Source organism: Thamnophis sirtalis, unplaced genomic scaffold, assembly GCF_051295495.1.
Source record: "Thamnophis sirtalis isolate CommonGarterSnake01/CBP01778 unplaced genomic scaffold, rThaSir2_p1.2 scaffold_2, whole genome shotgun sequence".
Classification (NCBI taxonomy): Eukaryota; Metazoa; Chordata; class Lepidosauria; order Squamata; family Natricidae; genus Thamnophis; species Thamnophis sirtalis.
In genome coordinates this window covers 6827155-6852787 of record NW_028261382.1, presented here as the reverse complement: position 1 = coordinate 6852787, position 25633 = coordinate 6827155, and the positions used below count along the sequence as shown (strand labels likewise).

The 25633-nt window shown below is 40.1% G+C and overlaps 2 protein-coding genes across 4 annotated transcripts in view; both read right to left on the bottom strand.

Annotated features, from left to right (window-relative positions):
* Window positions 1-370: 370 nt before the first annotated feature.
* Window positions 371-6088, bottom strand: ARPP19 (cAMP regulated phosphoprotein 19). 2 transcript variants are annotated; one of them, XM_014073638.2, is made up of 3 exons: window positions 5903-6088; window positions 4019-4141; window positions 371-3547 (listed from the first exon to the last, which is right to left on the bottom strand). In XM_014073638.2, exons 1-3 carry the CDS (start codon window positions 5945-5947, stop codon window positions 3377-3379), a joined length of 339 nt encoding a protein of 112 aa, XP_013929113.1. In that variant the 5' UTR covers window positions 5948-6088; the 3' UTR covers window positions 371-3376. The 2 variants fall into 2 exon arrangements, with proteins under 2 accessions (XP_013929113.1, XP_013929114.1); XM_014073639.2 differs by lacking the exon at window positions 5903-6088 and adding an exon at window positions 5041-5136.
* A 2866-nt stretch (window positions 6089-8954) lies between these two features.
* ATOSA (atos homolog A) overlaps window positions 8955-25633 on the bottom strand; it is a 29266-nt gene continuing 12587 nt past the window's right edge. For both annotated transcript variants that reach the window (XM_087704170.1, XM_087704169.1), the window contains exons 2-12: window positions 22537-22721; window positions 21943-22145; window positions 20298-20423; window positions 18226-20056; window positions 17257-17367; window positions 16906-16985; window positions 15466-15574; window positions 14731-14889; window positions 14238-14306; window positions 12167-12366; window positions 8955-9539 (exon numbers count right to left, since the gene is read on the bottom strand). In XM_087704170.1, coding sequence (XP_087560296.1) covers window positions 9386-9539; window positions 12167-12366; window positions 14238-14306; window positions 14731-14889; window positions 15466-15574; window positions 16906-16985; window positions 17257-17367; window positions 18226-20056; window positions 20298-20423; window positions 21943-22145; window positions 22537-22721 — 3227 coding nt within the window. In that variant the 3' untranslated portion in view covers window positions 8955-9385. The remainder of the gene's footprint in view (window positions 9540-12166; window positions 12367-14237; window positions 14307-14730; window positions 14890-15465; window positions 15575-16905; window positions 16986-17256; window positions 17368-18225; window positions 20057-20297; window positions 20424-21942; window positions 22146-22536; window positions 22722-25633) is intronic.

Sequence of the window (25633 nt, the reverse complement as noted above, 5' to 3'; positions counted from 1 at the left end):
CTAATGACATTGGCTCCCCTTCCCACACATTTCCAAAAATTCTGAAACGCTCATAAAAGATTAGTAAGGTCTATCAAACCCCCTATTTGTAAATGTTGGTTTACATTCAACTTGGCCACCTTATCAACTGGAATAGTTCCTATTTGTCTAGTTGCAAGTAGAAGATATTTCTACTCAAAAAGTTAAAAGAACTAAGGTTCTTAGTGCAGGTGGAATTCAGCTTCAGTTTACCAAAATTATGATACCAAAGTTTTACTGTATCTATAAAGAGGGTATACTGCAGGGATTTGTCTGAAGAATCCATTCTGATGATTCTCGGATTAATTTTCAGAATCAATTTTCATAAATGAATTGCATAGAAACAAGCCTATTAGTGTATTAAAATCAAATCATAACATTTAATACATTTTAGAAAAATAAGAACTGAGGTATATAGAGTTACAGTCAAGAACATTATAGGTTTAATATTGAATACATACTAGAAAACAGAAGCTTTTTCCTTAATACAAAATTAATTCCATGGAAACCAAATGGTTTTAGTCAGAATTAAGGGATTCAAGGCAATTATTGTGGGTGGGTGTGGGGGAGAGGGTATCAGTAAAACACCAGACAAATGTTTCTACAGAGCAGTGAAAACTAATTGTATTTATTATGCATATTATACAGATTGAAAACTGTAGGGAGCAACTGAAATCCTCATCGCCTCAGGTTATGGAATGCATCAAAGAACTTATCAGAGCAGGCAATTCTTAATATGGCCTCCGCATACACATGTTCACACACAGATTGCGACAATGGGCAAAGTTGGTGGATGGAGCAGAAGCAGGGAAAAATTTATCACTTGACACATTATTACTGAACTACTGGGGAGGAGTTGGGAGGCTACCATCTATTTTGAATACAGACATCCTTGAGCATTACTAATCACTGCATAAAGCAGATAGTTAGGCTGTAGTGCAGATCTCTGAAAAAGGTATCAAATGGTAAAACTCATATTATACAGTATATATACACATACGTAACAGCTTTATCTTGTTGAAATAAGCTGCAGCTTAGATGTCCATTCTCTCTTCTGAGAAATTATTACTGATCAAACTATTTGCATCCTTAATAGAAGACCAACCTATCTTCAGTTGCTGAGGTTTTTTAAGAGACAGAGATTCATTATCAAAGCCGACTGGTACTGGAATATTCTTCCCATCGTTCAACTCGTTTTTTTTGTATCCTTAACATTTGTCCAGTCTTATCAATATAAAAATATAACTTGTGAGCAGGAGAATGGAATGTTTAGATTGACATAGTTTATATACCTCCTTATCCACCAAACCAATTCACCTTACTATAATCTGCAGCAATCTGTTAGGAAGTCATTTTAAGCTACTCAACAGGGTTGGCCTCTTATAAAAAAAGGAACTGAATGTTTGTTAGAACAGCTTCAATTAAATTTTACATGTTCTGAAATCAGATACTGGTTTCTCAGTTCTATCCATAACAAAGTAGCGTTCCTGTGTTGATTCTACTGTTCACAACATTCAAATTCCAATACAACTGAGACATAAAATTGAAGCAGATTATAGCAGGAATAAATCTATGTCATTACTACTCAAAAGAAAAAAATATAGCTTTAGGGAAGAAGTGACAAAATAGCCCTCCCAAATAAACCAGAAATTACAAATTATTCAGTTCTGTCATCCATGCAGCTAACAGAGTGATTCGGATCAGTATAATGTAACCTTTTAAAATTTGAAATGTAGCAAGGCTATGCCCAATACCTTGAACAATGTTAATTTATTCTTTACTTTCTATGAATGTTGAATTTATTTATAAAAGAAGTACAGCAGAAATTTATTACTTTCAGAGACTACCTTGGGAAAAATCCAGCTCCTATTGCCTAATAAGTCAAATCTCTCAAACTATACAGAAAATCTTTCAGAATGAGAATGTCAAGTAAATCTGAGATTTTAAGACAGACGAAATATTTTTGTTGTTAATTTTTATGTGTATAGGTAGCCAATTATATCCAAGATGCGATTGCTTTTAATATTTATAATATACAATGACAAAGCACTCTTATCTTACAAGACATCATAATTTTAGAACATATCAAATCTATCGAATACCATCTTTACTTATTAATCTAAAAAGAGATTGTATTCTTTTTAAACTACTCCTAAAATAGCAGGTGCTGTTTTTATAGCATTGGAGGCCTCTAGTAGCAGCACAGAAGTATCAATAATTTTATGATTTAAACTTCTTGCATTTAACTTTAAAAAGAGATCTTCAAATGTGCTGAAGAAATACAGTAGTGCTGGAAGTCCCTATAGAGGGTGATTAAAAGTAGCTTAACGTGTTTTAAGTTTAGTCCCTTGAAATAAATAGAACCGCGTTGTTCCAAATAAACTGTTTTGTATATATAGAGGAAATATTTATACTGAACATTATATCAATTAACAGGAAAATGTATTGGTAAAGCTGATCTACCCATAGTGCTTCAACAGTTTCCAGATTTTAAGCATACAATATTACTTTTCACCAAGGAGGTTTTGATTCAAATAAGTATTATGGTTTTCCAAGAGACAGAATTTGTGCTTGCAGTTGGCACATTTTTAAAAGTGTAAAGTTAACGTATTTGCAAAAATTGTGCAAAACTATCTTATTTACAGACATGGCACAAAAGTGAATGCAGTCAATGCACATGCACACTTCATCCACTTTAAAAATGTGTTCTATGCTACAGGACCCAAAAGAATACCAGCTTCAACAGACAGTTGTCAATAAGCACAGTTTACAAGAATTACACCAAAATGAGCAAATATTGCTCAAGTAAAAAAATCTATTGTTAAAGCTGAAGTAGGTTTAAGGCCATTCAAGTTCAAGAGTAGATACACAAATTTAGTGAGAGCCCCATCGTTTTTAATACATGCTTTTTTTACCTTCTAGTAATTTACTGTCTAAAACCTCTACTTTTCAAAACCAAAACACAAGGGGGGGAAAAGGAACTTGTATTTGATACAAACATATTACACTGTAATTAAGTGAACTAAGGAACGCCAGAACATTAAAAATTTTCAAACTTGCTTTGTCACTTGCTGGAACCAGCCCTACACTAGCAAACGGGTAATATGTACATTTTTCAAGTAGATTACTTTACATTGCTCTAAACAAAACATGTCCTTTTTAAAAAAAAATCAGTGCATTGTTCTCAACTCGTCCAAGGACTACGCAATTCTTAATTGGACTCTTACAATAGCAGCACACGCTACCACTACCTGCCAAGCAGTCAGTCAATGACTTAGTGGAAACAAAAATGTGAAGAAAAAAAAACTTAAGGAAAGATTAAGGGAATAAGAAGTTTCATGCAGTTCTGCCAGCCTAGTCAGCCAGCCAGTTTGCTAGCAACAAGAGATGGTTTCCGTTGTGGAAGGTCCTGTGGAGTAGGAATGTGGTCACCTGTGACTTCAGTCTTATCAGAAGCCGCAGTAGGAAGCTGCTTGTTCTTCATCTTTGCTTTTGCCATATTGTAATCCCCAGAATCAAAGTACTTTTGCTGCAAGATAAATGTATCAAGTGAAATATAACAAAAATATGTCATTCCTCCAAGAAATACATACATGCTTCAGCATCTAGGCTAATTTAATCTAGTTGATGCATATGCAGAATAAAAGGCATAAATTGATCCTTATCTGGAAAAACTTACCAAATAGAGATAAAATGTGTCAAGATGGAGAATCCTGGTTTCATTTGAGTGTTAGAATTGCTTACAACATCCTGCTCACATTAATGAATAGGGTATTTAGCATTGCAATCACATGCCAAGAACGCATTCATTATGAACAGAATGCACGAAGTATCTCAAAAGGGGAATCTACAGCATTCATTTGTATCCTTGAAGATAAATTAAATGCATTGTTTGAATGTTCTATATGCTATCATACCAGGATACAGGTTTTAGTTTCAGAGCAAACAAAGATAAATTAAAACATTTCCTGTTATTATGTAGATTAGTTTTATATCTTACTCCTTTCTGAAGTCTCTTCCTCAAAAAATCCGAGCCCCCAGGCTTTTGGCCCAGATGAGGATATCTTGCTTTCAACTTTGCTTCTTCAGCTTTTTCAGGACTAATCACCTTATCTTCCATTTCCTAAAAATATAAGAAACTGGCATTTTATTGCACGGTTTTGTGATTTCACAATTATGTTGTGATATCCTAATAGTTTAAAAAGTATATAAGCCAACCGTACTTCATAATTGTTTCTTGGCTAACTAATGTAAGGGTTATGTTTGCAAATTTACACAAAGACTAATTGCACAACACATGCATTGAATATACTGTCAACTTTGCAATACTGCAGTAGGTGTAAGATGCTACCCGTGTAAACAAACCAGTAAGATCCCTACTTAGGAGATTGCACTACAAACCAACACAATCCAATCATTTTAATTCCAAGTGTCTATGGAGGTTCTCAGACATCCAGGTCATGGTTGTCCCAAAGGTGCTTTTTCAAGAGGCAACTGGGCTTTCTGGTTTTTCTTTGAACACGTTTCTCTTCTCACCCAAGAAGCTTCTTCAGCTCTTGGAGCTAAAGAAACTTCTTGGATGAGAAGTCAAACGTCTTCAAAGAAAAACCAGAAAGCCCGGTTGCCTCTTGAAAAAGCACCTTTGAGTCACGGTACTAAGTTATCTTCTTCACGTTTGTCCTATTTTTCAACACTTTCTGCTCTTTCTTGATGGTCTGAAACACGACCCAGGGGAGTTCAGTCCTGGGACCAAGCAATGGTCATATGGAAACTAAAATACACGAAAAAAGGGTTGCAGGATTTCGGTTTGACTAGTCAAGAGAAAAGAAAGATTAGGGGAAACATGATTGCAGTATTCCAGTATTTAAGAGCTTGCCACAAAGAGGAGGGGGGGGGGGCAACTTATTTTCCAAAGAGGGCAGGACAAGAAACAATGGATGGAAACTAATCAACGAGAGAAGCAACCTGGAAGTAAGGATAAATTCCTAACAGGGAAGACAATTAATCAATGGAACAGCTTGCCTCCAGAAATTGTGGGTGCTCCCTCACTGGGGGTGTTTAAGAAGAGACTGGACAGCCACCGATCTGAAATGGCATAAGGGTCTCCTGCTTGAGCAGGGGGCTGGTCTAGAAGACCTCCAAGGTCCACTCCAGCTCTACTCTCGATTCCAAACCCAGCTTTCATCCTTAAGGCTATTAAGCACAAGGCAAAGATCTACCCGAAACCCAAATTCCGGGGATAGGATTGACGGGCTACCTTGAATCGCAGAAGGCCGCTGGACACAGCCTGAATAGCCGATCATCGCTCCTTAATTTTTCTTGGGGGGGGGGGAAGGGAGGGGGCTGCGCAGGAGAGCCCGATGACGTCAGAATCCCCGCCTTGCCTGCTGCAATTAGACGCCCCCGGCGCCTGCAGCCGGGGGAGGGGGGAGGGCACGCCCACCGGTGGGGGGCTCCTGGGAAACCCCTCCCTCTTTCGGGGCGGGGGGGTGCGGAAAGGATCCAATTCGGAGTTATTCCACCGTCGGGGAGGGATTGGGGGGGGGAGCTCAACCCGCAGAGGCTTACCTGGCCGCGTGGGCGTGTGTCCCCCTCTCTCCCACTTTCTCGCGGGGGCGTGAGAGGAAACCGCGCCACGCGGGTGGAGGGGAGCCTGCAGACCCCACTGTGGGGGGGGGGGGGAGAGAGCAGGAAGGGCGTTTTTCCCACACACACCCGCACTCCCTCCCCGCCGGATAGGCCTCTCCCGGGCCTCGGCGGGAGCCCCCTCACGTCCATGGTCGGCGGAGACCGGAGAGACGGCCTCCCTCGCCCGCTGAAGTTTTTCTCCTCCTGTCTTTGCCGCCGCCGCCGCTCTTTCCCGAGCGTCCTTCTTGCCTCTCACCTTCTGCTCCTCTGCCGAAGCGGGCTCCAGGTTCTCCGCAGACATGGCGCCCAGACAACCGGGGATGCCAGGAACCACCCCTCCCCGGGCGAGAAAGGCCTACAGCCTGGAAAGCGAAGCTCCAACCACCGCCTGCGGCCGCTGGTATCGTCACCCCCCCCTCAGACACACAGCCCCTCACAAGATGGCCGACGGCGGAGACGGCGAGCCGGCAGGGCCAAACTTCCTCTTTCGGCCCGAAAGAGCAAAATGAGTGCGAGCCACACACCAAGCCAAGAGAAGGCGCGGAGGGCGACTGGCTCCTTACGCGAGCTTGGCTGTTAGGCTGCGTGCGTCATCGCTCACGTCACTGGGAGTGAATACCGAGGCATTCTGGGAGTTGAAGTTCTGGAGATGCCCTTATTTGTCTCACTGGAGATGTAGAGAGGAGCGTTTAAAGGCTGCAGTAAAGCAGTTGAGACGTTTCAAAGCAGTTAGACTTATATACCGCTTCATAGGGCTTTCAGCCCTCTCTAAGCAGTTTACAGAGTCAGCATATTGCCCCCAACAACAATCCGGGTCCTCATTTTACCCACCTCGGAAGGATGGAAGGCTGAATCAACCTTGAGCCTGTGAGATTTGAACCGCTGAACTGCAGATAGCAGTCAGCTGAAGTGGCCTGCAGTACTGCACCCTAACCACTGCGCCACCTCAGCTCTTTCTCACGGGTAGAGATATTACGGGATTGCGGGCTTGAGCCGTGTCTTTCCGCGATTTCAGAAAGATCTCGTTGGTGTAACAATGGGATCTAGGTCTGTGCACTTGGAAATGTTTGAATCTGGAAACTGAGGATGAAAACATGGGAAATCTACAAAGGATAAATTGGATTGCTAACTGGCCTTGTTTCTAAATTAACCTAACATTAAGTAATATTTAAAAAGTGACCTTACATTTTAAGGCAATTCTCTCTCTTGCTTACTCATCTGTTAAGACTTTTTTTTAAATGACTGAGTGAATTTTGACCGACAGCAAATTTCTAAGCCATCTTTCTAGTTTCAGTACCCAAAGGGACTGAAGATTGGATCTGAAGCATCTAAATGTTTAGATCTGTTTCATATTCAAATGCATGCCAAGAAATTTCAATAATTATTTAATTACTCTAAAGCTCTATCTTAGTAAGAAGGTAAGATTTGTATAGTAAATAAGCCTAATTTCTTTTGTTACATACTTTTTGGAAAAAGATTTTGTATCCAAATAAGCAAGGGGGGGAAACCAAAACTTCCACTGGAACAAAGACAAAGAATCCTTCCCAGAGACTCATTTTTATTTTTCAGACCTGCAAAGGAACTAAGTTTGTTGGGGATAAAACACTTTGCTTAACGAAAGGTGTTTTTTTGTTTTGCTTAACACTGTATTTTGGGATTGAATAACAAAGGAGAAATATAAGCAATATAAGAATGATGCTTCTCTTAAATTCTAATTCTTTCAGATACTAACCACATTAAGAGAATACTCTGAAGCAGTGTTTCTCAACCTAATCTTGCGAAGCTTCTCTGGTAACATTGGTGTTAAGTACTTTGAATATGTTAAGTACCTTGAATCCATGTAGGATCCACCAAGGTCCTCTGCTACCAACAGGAACTCACTTAAATCTGATTGGTCGAAGGCCCTGCCAGAGCCCTATAAAAGGGTTGCTGCAGGACAGAACCTTTGCTGGATTGTGGATAGCAGTCACTGTTGTTACTGAGCCTGAGTCTGCCTCATCCGTTCACCTGATCTAACAATTGTACTGCAAACTAGAGCATACAAAAACCGTTGCATAGCTCGTCTGCCTGGAATCCACACTGTATATCCGATATTAACACAATTGAGGGGTCCAGAGGTATTTCACGAGAAGAGTACTCCACTCCTCTGCTCACAACAGGCTCCCTTATGCCATCAGGATTGAAATTTTGGGCTTGGAGAACCTAGAACTATTCTGCCTTCAGTCTGACCTAAGCATAGTACATAAAATTATCCGGTACAACATCTTAAGATGTCAATGACTATTTCAATAATACACAAGTACACAATAGATACAAACGCAAGGTAAACCGCTCCAAACTCGATTGCAGAAAACAGAGTGGCCTGGAATGCACTACCTGACTCCATTGTTACATCCCCAAACCCCCATAATTTCAACCTAAGACTGTCTACTGTTGACCTCACTCCGTTCCTAAGCGGTCTGTAAAAGGGAGTGTGCATAAGAATACCAGCGTGCTTACTGTCCCTGTCCTACTGACTCCATTTATTCATTTACTGTGTTCATATTTATGTTTACACGAATAATACCTGTTATCTTTTATATGTTTGACAAACTAAATAAAATAAACAAACTTTGGCAACTTGGAAGATGTGTGGACTTCAACTCCCAGAATTCCCTAGGCTGACCAGCAAATTCTGGGAGCTGAAGTTCACCTCTTCCAAGTTGCTAAGGTTGAGAAACACAGCTCCAAAGAGTATTCTTCCATTACAACAGCTGTACTAACACATGGCATGGGCAGTTCTTTTGCAATTATTTCATACTGCAATAAAAGAATTCACTTTCTAGAACCGTGGAACATAAAAAGGGGAGGTGGCCTCCATTGAGCACAAAGACTATCTCAAAATAAAGCCAGAATTCAAATATAGCTGCTTTCACATATATTTGCAATATAAATATGACTTTGTTTTCACAGTACATCTTAAAAAATAAAATAAAAAACCCTGTAGTCTGAGAAAGTCAGGCATGGGACAGCGGTGTAATGTCAAATGTGGGGTATCTGTTAGGATAAAGTGAAATGCTTGAGGAGAAACCTTTCAAGAGGAAAGGAAGTGCTAATTATGAGTCGACAACCACAAGTAATCAAAACATTTTTTCTTTTGGTAGTATGATTTTGTGTTCATGGAAACTAAGCATGGAAAGAAATGAGCAATGGAAAAGACACACACAATCCTCCCACATCCTCTGCATAGTATAATATAACAGAAGTTCAAAAATCCCATCTTTATTCTAAGCGCGTTGAGTCACTGAAAAACACATCACGCATCAAAGTAAAGGTTCTGTATATATTTCAAGATTTCAATATTAATGTCAAAAATATGTAGTATGATTTTACATCGGATTTGTGCTACATTAGAACAGTAAAGACAAACATCACTTAAGTGAAAGGAACATTAAATATTAAATAGCCCAAAAAATAAAAAATAAAGTGTAAACACTAAACTAATTTGGGACTCTGCTATTGCAACACATCCAATGAAGTGGTTTAAAACGAGTATAAAAAAGGTTACGACTAAGTGTGTTCCAGTCTATTCAGAATACACAAAGCTCATTCTAAAAACTTTTCTGAATTGGTCCAAGAGGTTCCCATCTGACCATCCTTCTCACTACCTCCGTGATTCAGGTTTTGCACAGGATATTTTATTGTTTTGTCTTGAATAATAATCTGGTCATTGAGGAAATAGTTTCACGGTTGTGTTTTGCTAACACCGGGGTGAAAACTGAGGATTCATTGGAGATTCAGTGTAAGATTTGAGTTCGTATGCAGTGCCACTGTCCACTTCCATAGATTTTCGGGAAAACAGAAGTCTTACGTCTCTGTAGAGGTAGATCTTTCCAGACTTGGAACTCTGGAACCTGGGAAAGGAACAGGTAACTGATAAATGATCACATAACAACAATCATTGTCTTACAAGACTGAAGTCCTACATGAACCTAAGTAAAAAAAATTAGCAGTATTTCTGCCTAGGAATCTAGTGAGTCTCCATACATGTGATCTTTTTTTAAAAAAAATATTTTATTTCGCCTTACAGTACTGCCAATATCGTCAGGTTTTGTGAGTTCTTTGGCATCCCAACTGCAGTTCCCGTTTGCAATAATGACAGCGTGAACCTGTACAAAAGTGACTTGTTTCTCGGTTCATTTATTTGGTGCTTGCTTCCCAACGTGTGGGACACAGTGGCTCAATGACTAAGACACTGAGCTTGTCAATCAGAAAGGTCGGCAGTTGGGCAGTTCGAATCCCTAGCGCCGTGTAATGGAATGAGCTCCCGATACTTGTCCCAACTTCTGCCAACTTAGCCGTTTGAAAGCACGTAAAAAATGTGAATAGAAAAATAGGGACCACCTTTGGTGGGAAGGTAACAGCATTCTGTGCGCCTTTGGCATTGAGTCATTCTGGCTACATGACCCCGGAGACGTCTTTGGGCAGCGCTGGCTCTTTGGCTTTGAAACGGAGATGAGCACCGCCCCCTAGAGTCGGGAACAACTAGCACATATGTGCGAGGAGAACCTTTATCTTTCCCAGCGTTCAAAGTTATTTGAAATAAAAACAAATTTAACTAGCAATTGCAACTTTGGAAATTTGTTATATCCAGGCAAAGCACCCTAACATACCCATTAATGTTTATATCTCAAAACGGCATCCCTTATTTTTTTTCTATTGGACCGTTCTGAACTATCTATAGAAATTTTTTTTGTAAAAGCTTTTATTTTTAGACAAAGACAAACAAAACATTAAACCCTCTTCAATTACATACAGCATGTTGTTTGGTTACAAGGCTTTTGTGCATCCTTTCCATAGTCCCCACTTTCAATTGTATATAAAATCACAGATTATCCATCTGGTATATATGTATACATTATCATTGTACATTGTTTGTTCAGCTATAACTATTATTCCTTCATTTTGAACAAAATGTTCCAGGTATTGGATTCATTTATATTATAACATTTCATTACATCATCCTGTATCTATTCAATAATAATGTACCTTTGTAATATATTCTATATTATTCTATTATTCTTATATTATGAAAATTCTCCAACGTCTTTCATTTCCATGTTTTTTTTAATCACTGATGAAATAAATCCCACACCTTATAAAATTGTTCATCTTCTTGTTCTCTAATTTCAAATGTCAATTTACTCATTTCAGCACGTTCCATTATTTTCTGAATAACTTCCTCCTGCATTGGTATTTTCTCATTTTTTTAGCAAATACAATTCTAGCTGCTGTTAACACGTTTACAACCAAATATTTCAATTCTCTATTGTATATTTTCGGTAATATTCCCAATAAAAAACTGCCTATAGCAATTTTGAAGAACTTTCAGTCCAGATGCAAGTATACCATAAATTAATGTCTGGGCATTTAGCTTATTTTACAGAAGCTGGTTTAGACATTCAAGAGATCCAATGAGTCCACATGAAGAGCTGCATTATTGACCTCTTCAGAGTTGCAAGACAACTTTATAAATAGTAAATGTCAGCTTTAGTCTGGTTCAAATGTTTTTGCTAATCACCATTTCCTAAGGTAGGTTCACCAGAGCAGCGTGACAAATTAGTGCCTCCCAGGAGATTCAGCCATTAAATAGTTGACTGTTCCAAGACTTATTTTCTTTTGGAGAGGATGTCTGTGATTTCAACTGCTAAACCTGACTTGCTTAGTTTTAAGTTTCAAATTAATTCAAATTGTTCAAATAAGGAGGAAAAGAAAATCTCTCAAACCAAATCGATGCAATCTAGCTGTTTTTATTGATAGGTGAACACAACAGCATTCCCAATCATGTCCTTGTTTCAAAAGATGCCCCCTTGCTACTTAAAATTAGCGGGTTCCTAAATTAGTTGGAAAAGGGCTAGTTAATGTGTGCCCAGCAACACACACAGTGCCTAAATTCCCTTAAAGGCCCCTTGTATTTTATTTGTGATTTATTTATTTGTAAAATTTATTGGCTGCCCATCTGAACACAAGATCACTCTGGGTGACTTACCATCTTAACTCTAACCCAATCTTAATCTTATAACAGAGAATAACAGACTAACAGAGTCGGAAGGGACCTTCTAGTTCAGAGGTGTCAAACTCACAGCATCACAACATCGTATGATGTATCACAATTTTTTTCCTCTTCACTAAACCAGGGCGTGGGCATGGCTAGCACGTGACACATCCAGCCCTCAGGCCACGAGTTTGACACCTCTGTTCTAGTCCAGCCTCCTGCTCAGGCAAGGAAACCTTAAACCATTTCACTAATGGTATAAGGTTTCCTTTTCCCCAAATAGCAGGAAATGTGCTGTCACTTGTCCTGACAGCTGACAAGCGACAGCACATTTCCTGCTATTTGGGGAAAGCCATCGTGCAAGTATTATCACTGTTTAAAAGCAAAAAACGCAACCCTGCCAGCCATCTTCAGCACAGCCCCCTCCTGTCACGCCTTGGAGCCCTCCAAAGGTCATGCCAGGTGGCACCTCAGCCACGTTCTCACCTCAGATGAATGAGGTAGCGTAATAGTCTCTCTTCAGTATGTCGAGTATTTTGTTGAATGATGCTTTTCCTTGTTTCTCGCTTCACAGGGACAGAAAAAGTTCTTTGCCGCAGGAATGTCTGGTGATTGGCAGGCATCTCTCGTAAGTCATAGGTCACCACAAACATCTTCACCACAGTCTTGTTAGGATTAAATAAGGTCTAGAGGAGAGAAAAGAATGGCCTTATTTGAGGATTCATTGAAATCGCTAAAGCAGATTAAAAGGAATGAAATATATTTAGAAAGATGGATCCATGGTATCTCCTCCAGAAAATTTGTTCACCCAGTGTTGCCAGGATGGAGGAATCTGTGGTTTTGGCCAACCCTAATCTAACACCAGATGCTCAGTTTTCTCACTGGTATTTCTTAAACTGCCAAAATTAATTTTAACATGTTATTCCCTCTCCCAGTGCTGTGTTTGGATGAATACACTTATTTAAAGCCACTGGTCAACATTTCTCTTACGTACATTTTAATTTTATCAAGTACTGTTCCAATTAAAAATCAATTTAACAACCTCTGAGACTGAAGGGGGAAAACAAACACTTCATTTCAATGCCCAAGCTTGGTTTTATACCTTTCTGATCATAATTTCCTGTTTTGTTTGAGGATGGTATTGCAAAGAATTAAATATTTTGATTAGAGGGGTAGGAATAATGTAGTGATTTGCAGCAAAACCAAAAGATTCCTATAAGCACCCCAAAAACTATTAAATGTATCATGACACCAACTTTCATGAACTAAAGACTATCTACAGGGCTTTAGCCTCAATAAAACTGACTAACCCACATTTGTATGATTGGGGGAAAACAAGATTCAAAAGGAAAGGAAATGCTGAAGATGCAGACATCTAACAATGGCATATTACTGCCATTTACAATGATGCAGTTGTAAATGTGACACAGACACTCTTGCATTAGTGAGCTGATTAACTCATGTAAGTGTGATAAAAAATCTATGCCTTGACTTAATCATTGCTTAGTGGAATTGATTCTATTAGGAATCACACTTTACAAAATCTCTGTATTTTGCAAACGGATTAATTTCTTGATAGGAAACTAATCATCTCCTTTGAACTTATCTTTAGCTGATTTGTAGTAAGGACTAAGAACATTTAGAGTCTCTATCACCAAGCAGAATTCCAGCTTTCACGGAAATGAGCCCTTATCCTCAATGGGAAAAAAATAGTGCAGAGAAAATGTCTTTCTTACTCTTAACCTGAAGCAGTGTGACCTCTGCAATTAACCACGTATCTTCGCAACACTATCTCCCTATTTCTCAATTAGTCTAAATTGACTTCTGTAGGGTCAGAAGTGTACTTCTTCACCTAAAATAATGAAACACAGCATCAGATAATTTTCACTCTCCTTGTCAAGCTTTTTTTCCATAAGCAAATGTTTAGCGCTATGATGCAACAAAGCTTTACCAAAGCATTCATATGACCTTCTGATTAGCAAACTAAAGTACGGGCGTGAAAATTGAACGTATAGCTGACTCAAAAGAGATTTCATAAGTGGCGGCTCCTCAAATTGGACAGTTGCATCATGTGACATGCCACAAGAATTTGTCCTGGGCCTTCTGTTTTTGAATATTTTTGTTTATGAGAAGTATAATGAACAAGGAACACATCAAACGTTTTTATTAATGGGATTGGAGCACTAGAAACTAAGTCCCTGAAAGATACTGAAGGATCTGGCAAGTTTAGCCTGAAGCAAAGTTGATTGAAGAGGGATAGGATGTAAGTCTTCAACTACCTAAAAGCGCTACAAAATGGATGAGACTTGTTTTCTCTCTGCAATTTGCAAGATACTGGATTTCAGCCAGAAGAAGGCAAATTTCAGCTGAACTTTCATGGTCTGAATGATTGAATGCTGGAACCTCTTACACGAAGAGGTGGTACCCACCCTTCAGTAGCTGTGTTCAAGCAAAAACTAGCCATCCCTCCACCTGAGATGCCTCAATTTGGATTCCTGCACTGAGCAAGGAGTTAGACTCATGAACTCAATGTAATTATCTGCCACACGATACGTACCACTTGTATTGTTCCTGAAGGAGGTACCCGATAACCCCTTTTACCAAGGGACTCTAAAGTGATTACACCCTGAGAGGGAAAGGAGAAGAAAGCAAGAAGCATAAGGTTACAACTAGCATATGGACATAAGAATTAGCACATCAAAGTAATTAATTCACAAATTTATACCTGAGAGAAACTGTTAATAAGGGTTTTTGCCTAGTCTCAACATTCAAGGAGGCAATTAGAAGCATTACAGGTCTATCTGGTGTCTTTTATTGGAGTTATGCAGCAATATTGGATCGGAAGGGCAATATCTGTGCAGCTTTTCTCAAGATTCATGTGGCAGCCATGTGAAACATGTAGAAGATGCTTAGAATATAGAAGGGTCTCCTGCCTGAGCAGGGGGTCGGACCAGAAGACCTCCAGGGTCCCTTCCAACTCTCTTATTCTCTTAAGATGTTAAAAGTTACACAACATACATTTTCTACATACAGAATGCTGAAATATTTACCATGTACGGAGAGGGCGCGTTGTCCTCAGAAACGCTGTAAAAAGAAACTTCAACGGGAAGAGTCATGTGAGTTGGACAGAAAAGTCCACTTGCTCCCACTTCAGCTGTGAAGCCGCCTACAATACCCAGCGGATCTAAGCGATAGTTCAGTACAGATTCCTGAAAGGACAAAGGCAACATTGAAAAACGCTTATAGATAGTGATGATTTTATTGGACAAATGCATGCCCTTCCTTTCCCTCCCTCTGGAAGATTACTACCCACTGGGGTAAAACCATATGCATGGCTGTTAGAGGCATCTCAAGGTCTGAACTGGAAATATGATCCTAAGAATCAAGTCTTGATTTGTGTTTGAAAATGGAGAGAGAGAAGGAACAAAAGGTAACTCTTGAAAGAATTTGGAAAGAACAGAAGTCCTCAGCTCCCAAAACTTGCCCTGCCAGTGCGCTTAACAACGCCAAGGCTGAGAAATGTTGGTCAAAAGGAAGTTCCCAGCGCTGACTTAATTCTTCTGGCTCAGGGCTGGCCAATCCAACTGGCAACGGCTTTCAAAAGTCTCAGGAAAAAACTATTGGTAGGACTGGGTTCTTTTAACTGAAGGTCATCTGCCTGAACTTGGCACATTCTCCATGCAAGCAAACTGCTGTATTCATGAAGTGAGTTTTGGCTCATCTTATATATATAAAACACAGAAAACAGAGAGTTTGTCAGTTACGAAAAGAAAGATGCACGTTACCTCAAAGTTTCCAAGAAGGCTAAGACTTGTAACAGATGGTGCACTGGAACTTAGGAGTGCTTTCTCATGGATGTCAGAATCGTTCTCTTTGCTTATATATCTTTGTGGACTAGGAAAAAAAATACAGAGATTCTTCCTCCAGTCACGTGCATTCCAGTAATTTGTTTTTAAGACTCAAATGCTTAGGCTTTGAAGTAAAAGGAATGTACACAATTTCAATAGTATAATACTAATAAGGCCCTCTCTAAAGAAAACTAACTCACCGCATAGATAGTATTTTTTTTAAAAAATGCTATCATGGGTGACGCAAAACATCTATCTACAATCCTTAGGAATTTCTAGGTGTTAGATTTACCAGTTTTCTACAGCATTTCATGAACTTTATCTCATTTCATTTTTCATTTCATTTTCCCTTTATTTGTATGCCGCCCTTTTCCCTGGGGGGACTCAGGGCGGCTCACAGTTCAAAAAGGGGGGGGGGGGAGGACAAACATTTTACAACATAAGACACTGCATCATTTAAAAACACAACAGTCACACAATTCAAGTGGGGTTAGGGTCTTAACCCCAGGCCAGCCGGGACAGCCAGATCTTTAGGGCGGCGCGGAAGGACTGGAGGGTGGTGAGGGTCCGAATCTCCACGGGGAGTTCGTTCCAGAGGGTTGGAGCAGCCACCGAGAAGGCCCTCCTCCGGGTAGTTGCCAGTCTACACTGGCTGGATGATGGAATTCGGAGGAGGCCTAATCTATGCGATCTCCTTAAGTCAGACACAACTAAGTCTGCTGTGTCTCACTGGTTAGATAACAATTACCTCAGGTCAAATCATGGAGTCTGGGCACTGCAACATCTATCAATAATAAGTTAAAACATTATGGAACAATGTCTTCTGCTGTCACATTGCAATGAAATATGGTGGAGGAATCCAAGAAACTCGCATCACTGATGACTGAACATTTGTGAACCTTTTAGTGTGTTCAATAAAATATAACCCCCTATAATATACTGGGTGTTTGTTTATGAAAACCAGATCATGTTGTAGTCTCTAATAATGTATGGTTACACATAGTTCTAAAAGTGTTTTTTGGACTTGGCAATTTTAAGATGTGTACGCTACAACTGCCAGAATTTTCCAGCCAGCATGGGACTCCTGGGAATTGAAGTCCATATATCTTAAAGTAGCCAAGTTTGGAAAACACTATTTTAGAACTAGAGTATGTGCAACCAAGCGTTATTAGAGACTACAACGTGATCTGCTTTCCATAAACAAACACCTGGTATAAAGTTGTGGGTCATATTTTATTGAACATACTGTCAATATTCACCATCTTTACTCCTCTTTCTGAATTGCTCCAATTCATTCACCCTTTTTCCAAAATATTAATTTGCTCCAAAGTATATTTTAGAATATGCAAATGTTAGAAAACACATTTCAAAAAATACCTTTTGGAGGACAAACATTTCAGACGCAATAATGATGCATCAAGATCAAAGCATCCTGTCTGTGTTTTTCTTTCAGGAACCTGCAAAGATAGAAACACAGTTTATGTTTTTGTATTCCAAGACAGAGTCTGAAAGTTTAGTGCATACAACATTTGTGGTAACGATTTAAGATTAAACAATGAGACTGACACCAATTGGCTGGATGAGGCAACATTCCCAGATACCAGAACTGGAGCTTTCAAAAAAATAACTTAAAGGCTAAATACATTGGATTGTTTCCACCATTTGTGGTTATTGAAAAACCTGGAAAATAAAGGAAAAACGGAGCAGGGCTGTAAAATTGTAACTTACTGGACTTGAAAGGAGAGGTAATCCAGTCCGGGGGTGGAAGGCCTTGGTAGAAGTCCTATCCAAGTGGTGAAAATTACTTTTGCGCCACACGTGTTTGAGTGGTATTGTTTTCTGCCCAAAGAAAAAGACAGCATCCTGTTATAAAGAGAGCCATTACGACTCCATTTTCCTAAGTACTTAACAAATCAAGAGGCAATTTATTCCTACTAATTATTCCTCCAGTGATGGAACTACAGATCAAGGAAACTCAATAAATGTTGTCTACCATAACCCCTAGAGCCTGTACTTTGTAGATGTGCTTTCGAAGGTAGCTTCTTCTAAAAGATGACAATTGGCTGGAGAGAGCTGAAGGTTTGTAAGGAAACTAATCTGTATCTTAATTCAAATATAAAAGATAGGCTGGTTCATTTCTGTTCTCAGCACCAGAGGAATAGGGATGCTTTAAATTCCTGGTTTTTAGGATTGCCAAGTGAAAATGAAAAAATTCCATGGGCCAGGGATATTTTCCCATGAGATCTGAAGTACTTTTATAATAATTTTTGACTCAAGGCAATCGCCTTTCAGTAGCGGAGTAGCCAAGTCACAAATTTCCTGCATACACTCTACACATATTACTACCTAACCCCATTAAGCATTTATGAATATTCACTTTCACAAACAAGGAAATATTGCAAAGTATAAGGATTTCAGTAGTCACTCACTTTTCAAGGATTGGGCATGGTTAAAAGATCAAGTCAGAAGGGACAAAAATCATCTCCAGCGAGCAATGAACATTGCTTTGGTGCCAAAGAACTTTCTCATGCCTCTTGTTGCAAATATTTGTTTCTTTGGGCGCTGCCATTTTGAATGTGTATGTGTATACACACCAACCTTAGAGGCAGAGATTAACTTTCTTCTGAGTCATCTTCAATGCTGAACGGAGGAACATAAAACAGAAATGGACCATATGACCAATTAAACATTACTCACCAGCACCTCTGCATTCTTCCTTTGTTCAAAAAGAGCAGCCAAGGAATCTTCTACGGGCTTCTTCTGACAATGCTTCTGTACCTCATAGTCGGTTGGCTCCTCGTTCTCATCGTTGGCATTTTTCACCCTGTCTTGTTTGCTTTTGCATTTGGAAATGTCATGGTCTTTATGTAAATAGTTTTCGATACTAGTGAGCTGAGAGTTTTGTTCAGAAACATTTGGTTGTTTGGAGTCTTTATTTAAGTGCCTGGACTCATATTTGTGCCAGCCGTCAGATGCTGGCACCGTAGCCGCTTTAACGTTTTCAAGTATTCGGTGCTGATCCACATGGGGATTATTTGAACAGTGTGGGTCGCTATTTTTACAAAAGATCGTTCTGTCCTTAAATTTACTTCTACAAACCAGTTCGTTACTACATCTGAAATGTGAACACGGCTTGGCGGTGCCTCTCTTTGCTACTTGAGGTTTATGGGGACAACCAGAAAGCACAGACACCAATTTATCTGCCAGTTCCGACTTACAACCTTCTTTGTTACATGATTGGGTCGTGCAACTTAGAGGACTTTGACTTCTACTAGGAGGAGACTGATGAAATGTGTTTTGGACTACTTCATTGGTCTCTGCTAGCAGCAGTTTTCTTCTAAAGCTGGGCGATACGTTATGGTCTGCGTCACATCTAGGCGAATGCAATGGAGTTGTTGCTGTTTTAAGTTTTGTCTTGGGGTCATCTGATGGTAAAGCCAATCTGGAATTGGAGAAGGAATCGGAAGGGACGTCCTTGCCTTTCTTCAGCAGGCCGTCCTCTTTGCAGGAACTGTGAAAAGCCTTCGGATTAACTGCACTGACGTCGTGAAAAGTGAACACAGGAGACGCACCTTGTGATCGCGGGGGATCACAATGAATCAAGTGCCGGGCAATCCTTGTGATAACCTCCTGCCTCTCTTGAAGTAAAGAACTTATGAGAGGGTTGGTCTCCTCTCTCGCCTGGTGGAAACACGGGTTCAGGGGGACGTAGGAACAAGACAAGGGTGTTTCTGGTATCAGCTGGACTTTCCCAACATTTTCTGAAGTGTTGTGTTCCAAGTTAGCAGCAACGGAGGGCAATTCCCTTCCTTTCTTCGGCAAGTTTTTCTCTTCGGGGGCGTGACGTAGACCCTTGGGGTTTGCCACACCGGTTTCATTGGTGCTAAAAGCCTTCCTCGTGACAGGGGATGCTGCCGGATCACAGTGAATGAGATGCTGGGCGATCCTTGCAATAACTTCATGGCGCTCTTGGAGTAAAGAGCCTATCAAAGGAAACGAATCTCCCAGTGACCGGTGGGAAGGGTTGCTGTTATGGCCACGGGTATCAGCCAAGCAAGATAATTTCAAAGCTCCCTCTGGTGTTTCTGGCAACAGCTCCCTGTTCTCCACAGCAGCTGGGTAGCCCTGAACTTTCGATTCTAACGATCCAAAGTCAGATCCAAGGCCAGATAAGGGATACAGTTTCAGGTTCCTGACAGCAGGGTTAAACTCAGGGCCTTGCTTTACGCCAAGCACGCTTTCAGCCCACATTAGTTTGCCACAAGGACGTTGAGAGTTGGCCACACTAGGTTGTTCGGTCTTCATGGAATCACAGCGCTGATGTACGTTAGTCTCTTCTCTTCTGTTTTCATAGAAGCCAAAGTTAGCATGAATGCTGCAGGTCAGAACTGGGTAGTTCGATTGTCTGGGCAAAGATTGGACACTGACTTTCAAGGCCACATTGTGAGAAATATTGGGGACAGGGAAAAGATGTTCTGTTGGTGTCTGGGAAAATGTCCACTGCAGATCCACATGAGCGGCACTCACTCTGACAAATGAAAAGCAAGATGTCAAATCAATTCAAGTCTTAATTTAGTGCATGTTCTAGTTCCTGAGCCTTTGGGTGTACACAATCTAAAATGTGGGTTTTTTAAAAAAAAAATCAATCTCTCCTAAAAGGGGTCAAGCAGGCTAATCAAATCGGAAGCAGTATGTAAAAGCATGCTTCTCATCCTTCAGAAGGCTGCTTAGAATAAACAGGAGGAGGTGCTTTTCGACAAAAAACCTACCTGCAAAGAATATTACGAGGCACAGCTCCGTGTGACACACTCAGCCAAGCACTTAACTGAGAAAAGAACACAAAAGAGCGGACAGCCAATAAGAGGGTCTTCTCTTCAATAAATCGATCGCCACTTCTAAAAATATATCAAGAGAGAAAATATACACATCGGTGAAAAATACACAGGAAAGGCAGAACATTTGAATGCAAATCCCCCCCCCCCGCATTAAAAAGGAGTATAATCCCCATCACCAAATCATGTATGACCATTTTTTCCCTTTCACTGACAAGAAAACTGCATGGATGCATTCATGTTGTAGAGAGTTCATCTTGACTCAAAAGAAAACATAATTTTAATCCAGAATATGTACTGCTGGCTTTCCTCCATATGTGGCAATTGGCTTCCATCAATTTCAAGGTATGATTTCATACAAAGTGGGAAACACTGTCTACCTCTTCAAGTGAATAAATAAAATTTGGGAGGGAGGGGGGAGGGAATAAGAAGATTCTGCCTTAACAGGATTCGTTACATAGTCATTTTATTTGAATTCGGATAACAATTCATCTATTCATCAACTTTTGATTCTCCCCCATTCCAAAATGGTTCGGGGAGGCTTCACAATGAAAACTGGGGAAGATATTAAGATAGAGAGAGACTGAAACTGAAAACAAACAAAAAATGGGGCTGCTTCCAAACCAGTCGTTCCCTAAAGCCTGAGGAAAGAGGCAGGTCCTTAAAGCTTGAAGTTCTAAGAGGCTTGTGACTCTCTGAAGAGAGGCTACTCCAGAGGACAAAGGCAACAACATATAAGGTTCTCTTTTCTGGATCCTACTAGGGCATGGGACCCCACCCCTGGTACAAGGCCTGATAGCAGCCATGGCCTTGTAGAAGTCCAAGGTCCAGTCAAAACCAGGCCGCACAAGCGGCGGGCAAATGTGCCAAGTTTCATTTGCACACATGTGGGAACTAGGTTGTGTGTGAAAAACCATCCTCTACACCAGTGGTCTCCAACCTTGGCAACTTTAAGACCTGTGGACTTCAACTCCCAGAGTTCCTCAGCCAGCAAAGCTGGCTGAGGAACTCTGGGAGTTGAAGTCCACAAGTCTTAAAGTTGCCAAGGTTGGAGACCACTGCTCTACACCACTACCATCACCCCGTCACTACCACTGCAGGTGTTGCCGGTCTGTGGAGCTAGAAAGGTTCGAGAACTGCTGTTGTGCTAGGGCCGTGATGGCGAACCTATGGCACATGTGTGGCATGCAGAGCCCTCTCTCTGCGGGCATGCGAGCTGTCCCCCCAGCTCAGCTCCACTGAGCATGCATGCGTGCCTCCTGCCAGCCAGCTGGTTTTCAGGTGTCTGCTGCACATGCGCGGGGGGCAAGATGCATGCAGGAGACACACACATGCATGGTGGATGGGGTGCACATGCGGGGGTAACATGCACATGTGCGAGTGGCAGGACACACATGGGGGTCATGCGTGCATGTGCGGGAGTGGGGAACACATTGCATTATGGGTGCACGCGTACTTTCGGCAGTCCGCACCGAAAAGGTTAGCCATCACTGTGCTAGGGGATAAGTTGACATAAGTAGAAGATTGTGGTAAGCATCAGTCCACACCAACTCTCACAATAATAATAATAATAAAAACTTACTGTCGTGGGACTGGCTCTAAAATCCATCTTTCCAACAACAGTGCATCTTGCTTGATTGCAGGATCATTTAAGTCATTCCCTTCAGTCGTGGGTCCTTCATCGCTATAGCAACAGTCTGGAAGTAGCATCACTTCTATCATGATAGGAATATTTTTCTTCCACAGCAATGCAACTTCGGATCGGGTATGCCTAGCTTGACGGCACTTGGGACAAAAGAATCAAAACAACCCAATGTTACAATTACATCCTCCGCCCGTGTATAAACCATATAGAATTTTCTAAACTCTAATAATGCAAAATGAAAAAGAAGGTCTGTAATGCATTTTTTGAGCGGTAACTCCATTTATCAAAACCAGGAGTTTCTAGTTAATCCAGCTGGCACCATTATAATGTACAAAAAGATTAATTTGGCAGACCTATAATCAAATGTATTTACTTTCCGAACACATCCTAAAGGTGATTGCTTGCCTAAAATAAACAGAGATTAAGCACAGTTGGGTTGTTAAATGCGTCACTGATGTTATGTTACAGCATTTAATGCTGATTTTCCAGAAGAACCAACTTGCCAACCATCATCAGCATGGATCATCTTACCTGGGCCAATCTGTCACTGCATTCATGTTTACTTGTTGTTGGTTGACTTGACTGTGCTGGAGGGCAGTGGAAGCCTTCGGTCCTGCCCTTAATCGAGTATTCAGGTGTTCTGCCTTCAGTAATCAACAAGGCCAAGTTGGCAAGGAATTCCTCAGCTTCGTACTCAAAGTATTCATCTAAGGTGTCTTAACAGAGAAAAGAAAAGGTGCAATTTTATAAACAGCAGTATAAATAGTTTGAAGTGTGTTTGTGTACAACAAAAATCCCACCATTTTCTCTGAAAAGGTTTTACTGGTACACATGCTATTTTTATCTCGCAAAGAATAAACCCTTGGTGACCACATTTAGGTAACAACAACCTTGACAACATTGAGAAAGAGACACAATCTGCTTACCTTTTGAGATCAGCTAAGACAGAGATGGGCAACTATGGTAACAAGACAACTATGCTGGCTCAGGAATTCTGGGAATTGAAGTCCAGGTTGGGAAGTTGCCCTAGTTGCCCACCTCCCAAACTAAAGTCAGGAAGCTGATCCCTAGTAATGAATTCAAGGATGCAACCAGGTAGTTTTCTTGACAAGAAGATGGGTTGGCTCTTTATTCAGGATGTCTCTTTTTGACCTTTTAGCCTAGCCGACAATCCTGGCCTTTCTTGGTGGTTTCTCAACCAGGGACTGGGGGGGGGGGGGGGGGCATGGCCTTTTTCAAGATCAGGCAAGGTAAGCTAAATCCTTTTATCTATTAAACCAGCTTGAATTATTTTCAGCGTTGCTCATTAAAAGTTTACCTAGCTGAAATCCTCTTGCTTGTGGCTGATGAAGGGATAGGGATTGTCTGGCATGAGGATGAAGCTATCAATTATAAAAGCCAGATCTGAGTTTTCTTAAACGGATAAACTTTGCGCTGTTTCAAAAAGAAACATGCTAGCATTATTATCTGTCAATATGAGACCCTTAGATAACAGTAGAAAACAGTCTACCTCAAAAGTTCATAGAGCTCAGTGTTCCTAATTGGGAGGCATATGCTGAGATTATGTTTTTCCTTCTTTGCTTTTTAAGGTGGGACTTTGGTTGTTAGAATACATGTGAAGAATAAGAAATTCTGCATCCAATAGCCTATTAAATCCAGAACATTTAAGAATATAGAAATTGATTTTTAGATAAGATATATTATCTTGATGAGATAAATTATCTTTAGATAAGGAGATACGTTAACATTTTAGGAAAGATTGGAAGAACTTGCTCACCTATCATTTCAGTCTCCTTTGAATATTTCCCAGGCTAGCTTTGCAAGGAACATAGCATTAATTGTTACAACCTAACAAATCTAAATTAGTACAAAGAAATAAAATTCAAGCAATTCTCAGTAGATAAAGTAGCAGCTGGCAGCGCTCTTCAAAAACCATGTATCTGCTGGAATTATGTAACAAATCACGTTGTTTATGTTTTAATCACAATCACCCCACTATGAAACATTGGATTGAATTTGCATTCTGTTTTAATGTCTAAGCATTTTAATTATTATAAATGTATGATTTATAATGATTTACTTACAGAAATACAGTCTTAACATGGGCTTCTAAGAACAGTTAAATTTGATTTCTAAGACAGCAAACCAAAGGACACTATCATAGTAAGTGAACATGCTTGGCAAGGAATTAAGAATTAAAATGCTAGTATGTGAATCCACAACTGTGCTAAAAGGCCAAATAAATAATTAATTGCATAATTTGATGTTAACTATTACTTTACAAGTGTAAAAGAATGGACTCTGTCCATATTTTATGTTTCTGAGTAGATCAAGTGTAATCAATTGGACTTCAATCACAATCTAATGTGTCCCAATGATTTTTATGGTTTTCTTCCAAACTCTGGATTCAACCTTTTAATGCTTAATGAGTCAGCTCTGTTGTCTTGCAGAAATACTGGTTTATTATGCTCAAAATACAACAATCTGGAAACATTGTCCATGTGCCAGAGAAACAGCTGCAGAACTCTGGCTCAAACTTAAAAACAGCTGCAGGAATCCTGTTAAAAATAGCATTCCAAAGAATTCCCTCTAAACAGAATTTTGTCACTCCGTAAAAGTCAGCAGGAGGATAGATACACCTTTCTTGTTAAGGCAATTTTAAATGCTTTTGGTCCTTGCTTGTAATGCTGACTATCATCTTGATCTTAGATAGGAAAGAGATTTAAGGCGATGGGTTGGAGGGATGGAGTAGAATGAGGAGCTTTTTATTTATACATAACTATGAAACTAGAAAAAAATGTGATCCAAAATCGATCATCCTATTCACCAAGCCAATTAATTGAATAATCACTTCCATATATATATACTGAACCACAATATGATCTGGTTCCATTCAATCATCCATGGTAAAATAAACCATAAATTCATGTAATACACAGACCGGCTACTGACTATCGTGGAAAAAGGCAATGCCTCTTCAAAGTTTAAGGCCGATAAGATTAAAATCTTTATGAATGATGCACACAGCGTCGAGGAAAAGAGCCTACAAGAGACATTTAAGCTGCTTCCCAAGAAATACTTTAGTGCACTTTCTGGTGCGCAATAATTGAGGGATAAACCAGAAGAACAGGAAGATGAAATTGAAAAAGGAGGTACATCCCAGGTTGTGTAAGGTGCTTTCTCAAGAGTTTGGACAATGTTTGCTCTATTGATCTTTTGCCTAGCAGAGATCAGGTCACAACCAATCTTCGTGTTTGCTAAGAAAGTCAAGCTACTACATTTATAGATTTATCTAACACGGGGTGGGAAATAAATTTAATTTTAATGTGAAATGCAGGATTCCTCACCCGATTACATCTACATCTGTTTCGGATCCAGCCAGAAAAGCCAGAAAAGCATGCTACAGATCCCATCTCTCAGAGAACTACACTCAGTGGGCTCCAGGAGATTATGTGTTTAAAAAATATGATTTATTTAACACGTTTGCTTTATACTTTTTTTTTTTTTTTTTTTGGCTATATGCTGCCCAGAATCACTTCTTGTGAGATGGGGCAACTATATAATTATCTTCCTACAGCTCTGACCTAGTTTCACCTTCCTTATCACAGGAAGTTATCCCGGTTGCAAC

What these genes read in the sequence shown, in the direction of transcription:
- ARPP19 (XM_014073638.2), bottom strand. Translation starts at nt 5,947, where the DNA reads ATGTCTGCGGAGAACCTGGAGCCCGCTTCGGCAGAGGAGCAGAAG. An exon ending in CTTCGGCAGAGGAGCAGAAG is followed by an intron (nt 4,142 to 5,902) that starts GTGAGAGGCAAG and finishes TTATATTTTTAG; the next exon opens with GAAATGGAAGATAAGGTGAT. An exon ending in GGAAGAGACTTCAGAAAGGA is followed by an intron (nt 3,548 to 4,018) that starts GTAAGATATAAA and finishes TTTATCTTGCAG; the next exon opens with CAAAAGTACTTTGATTCTGG.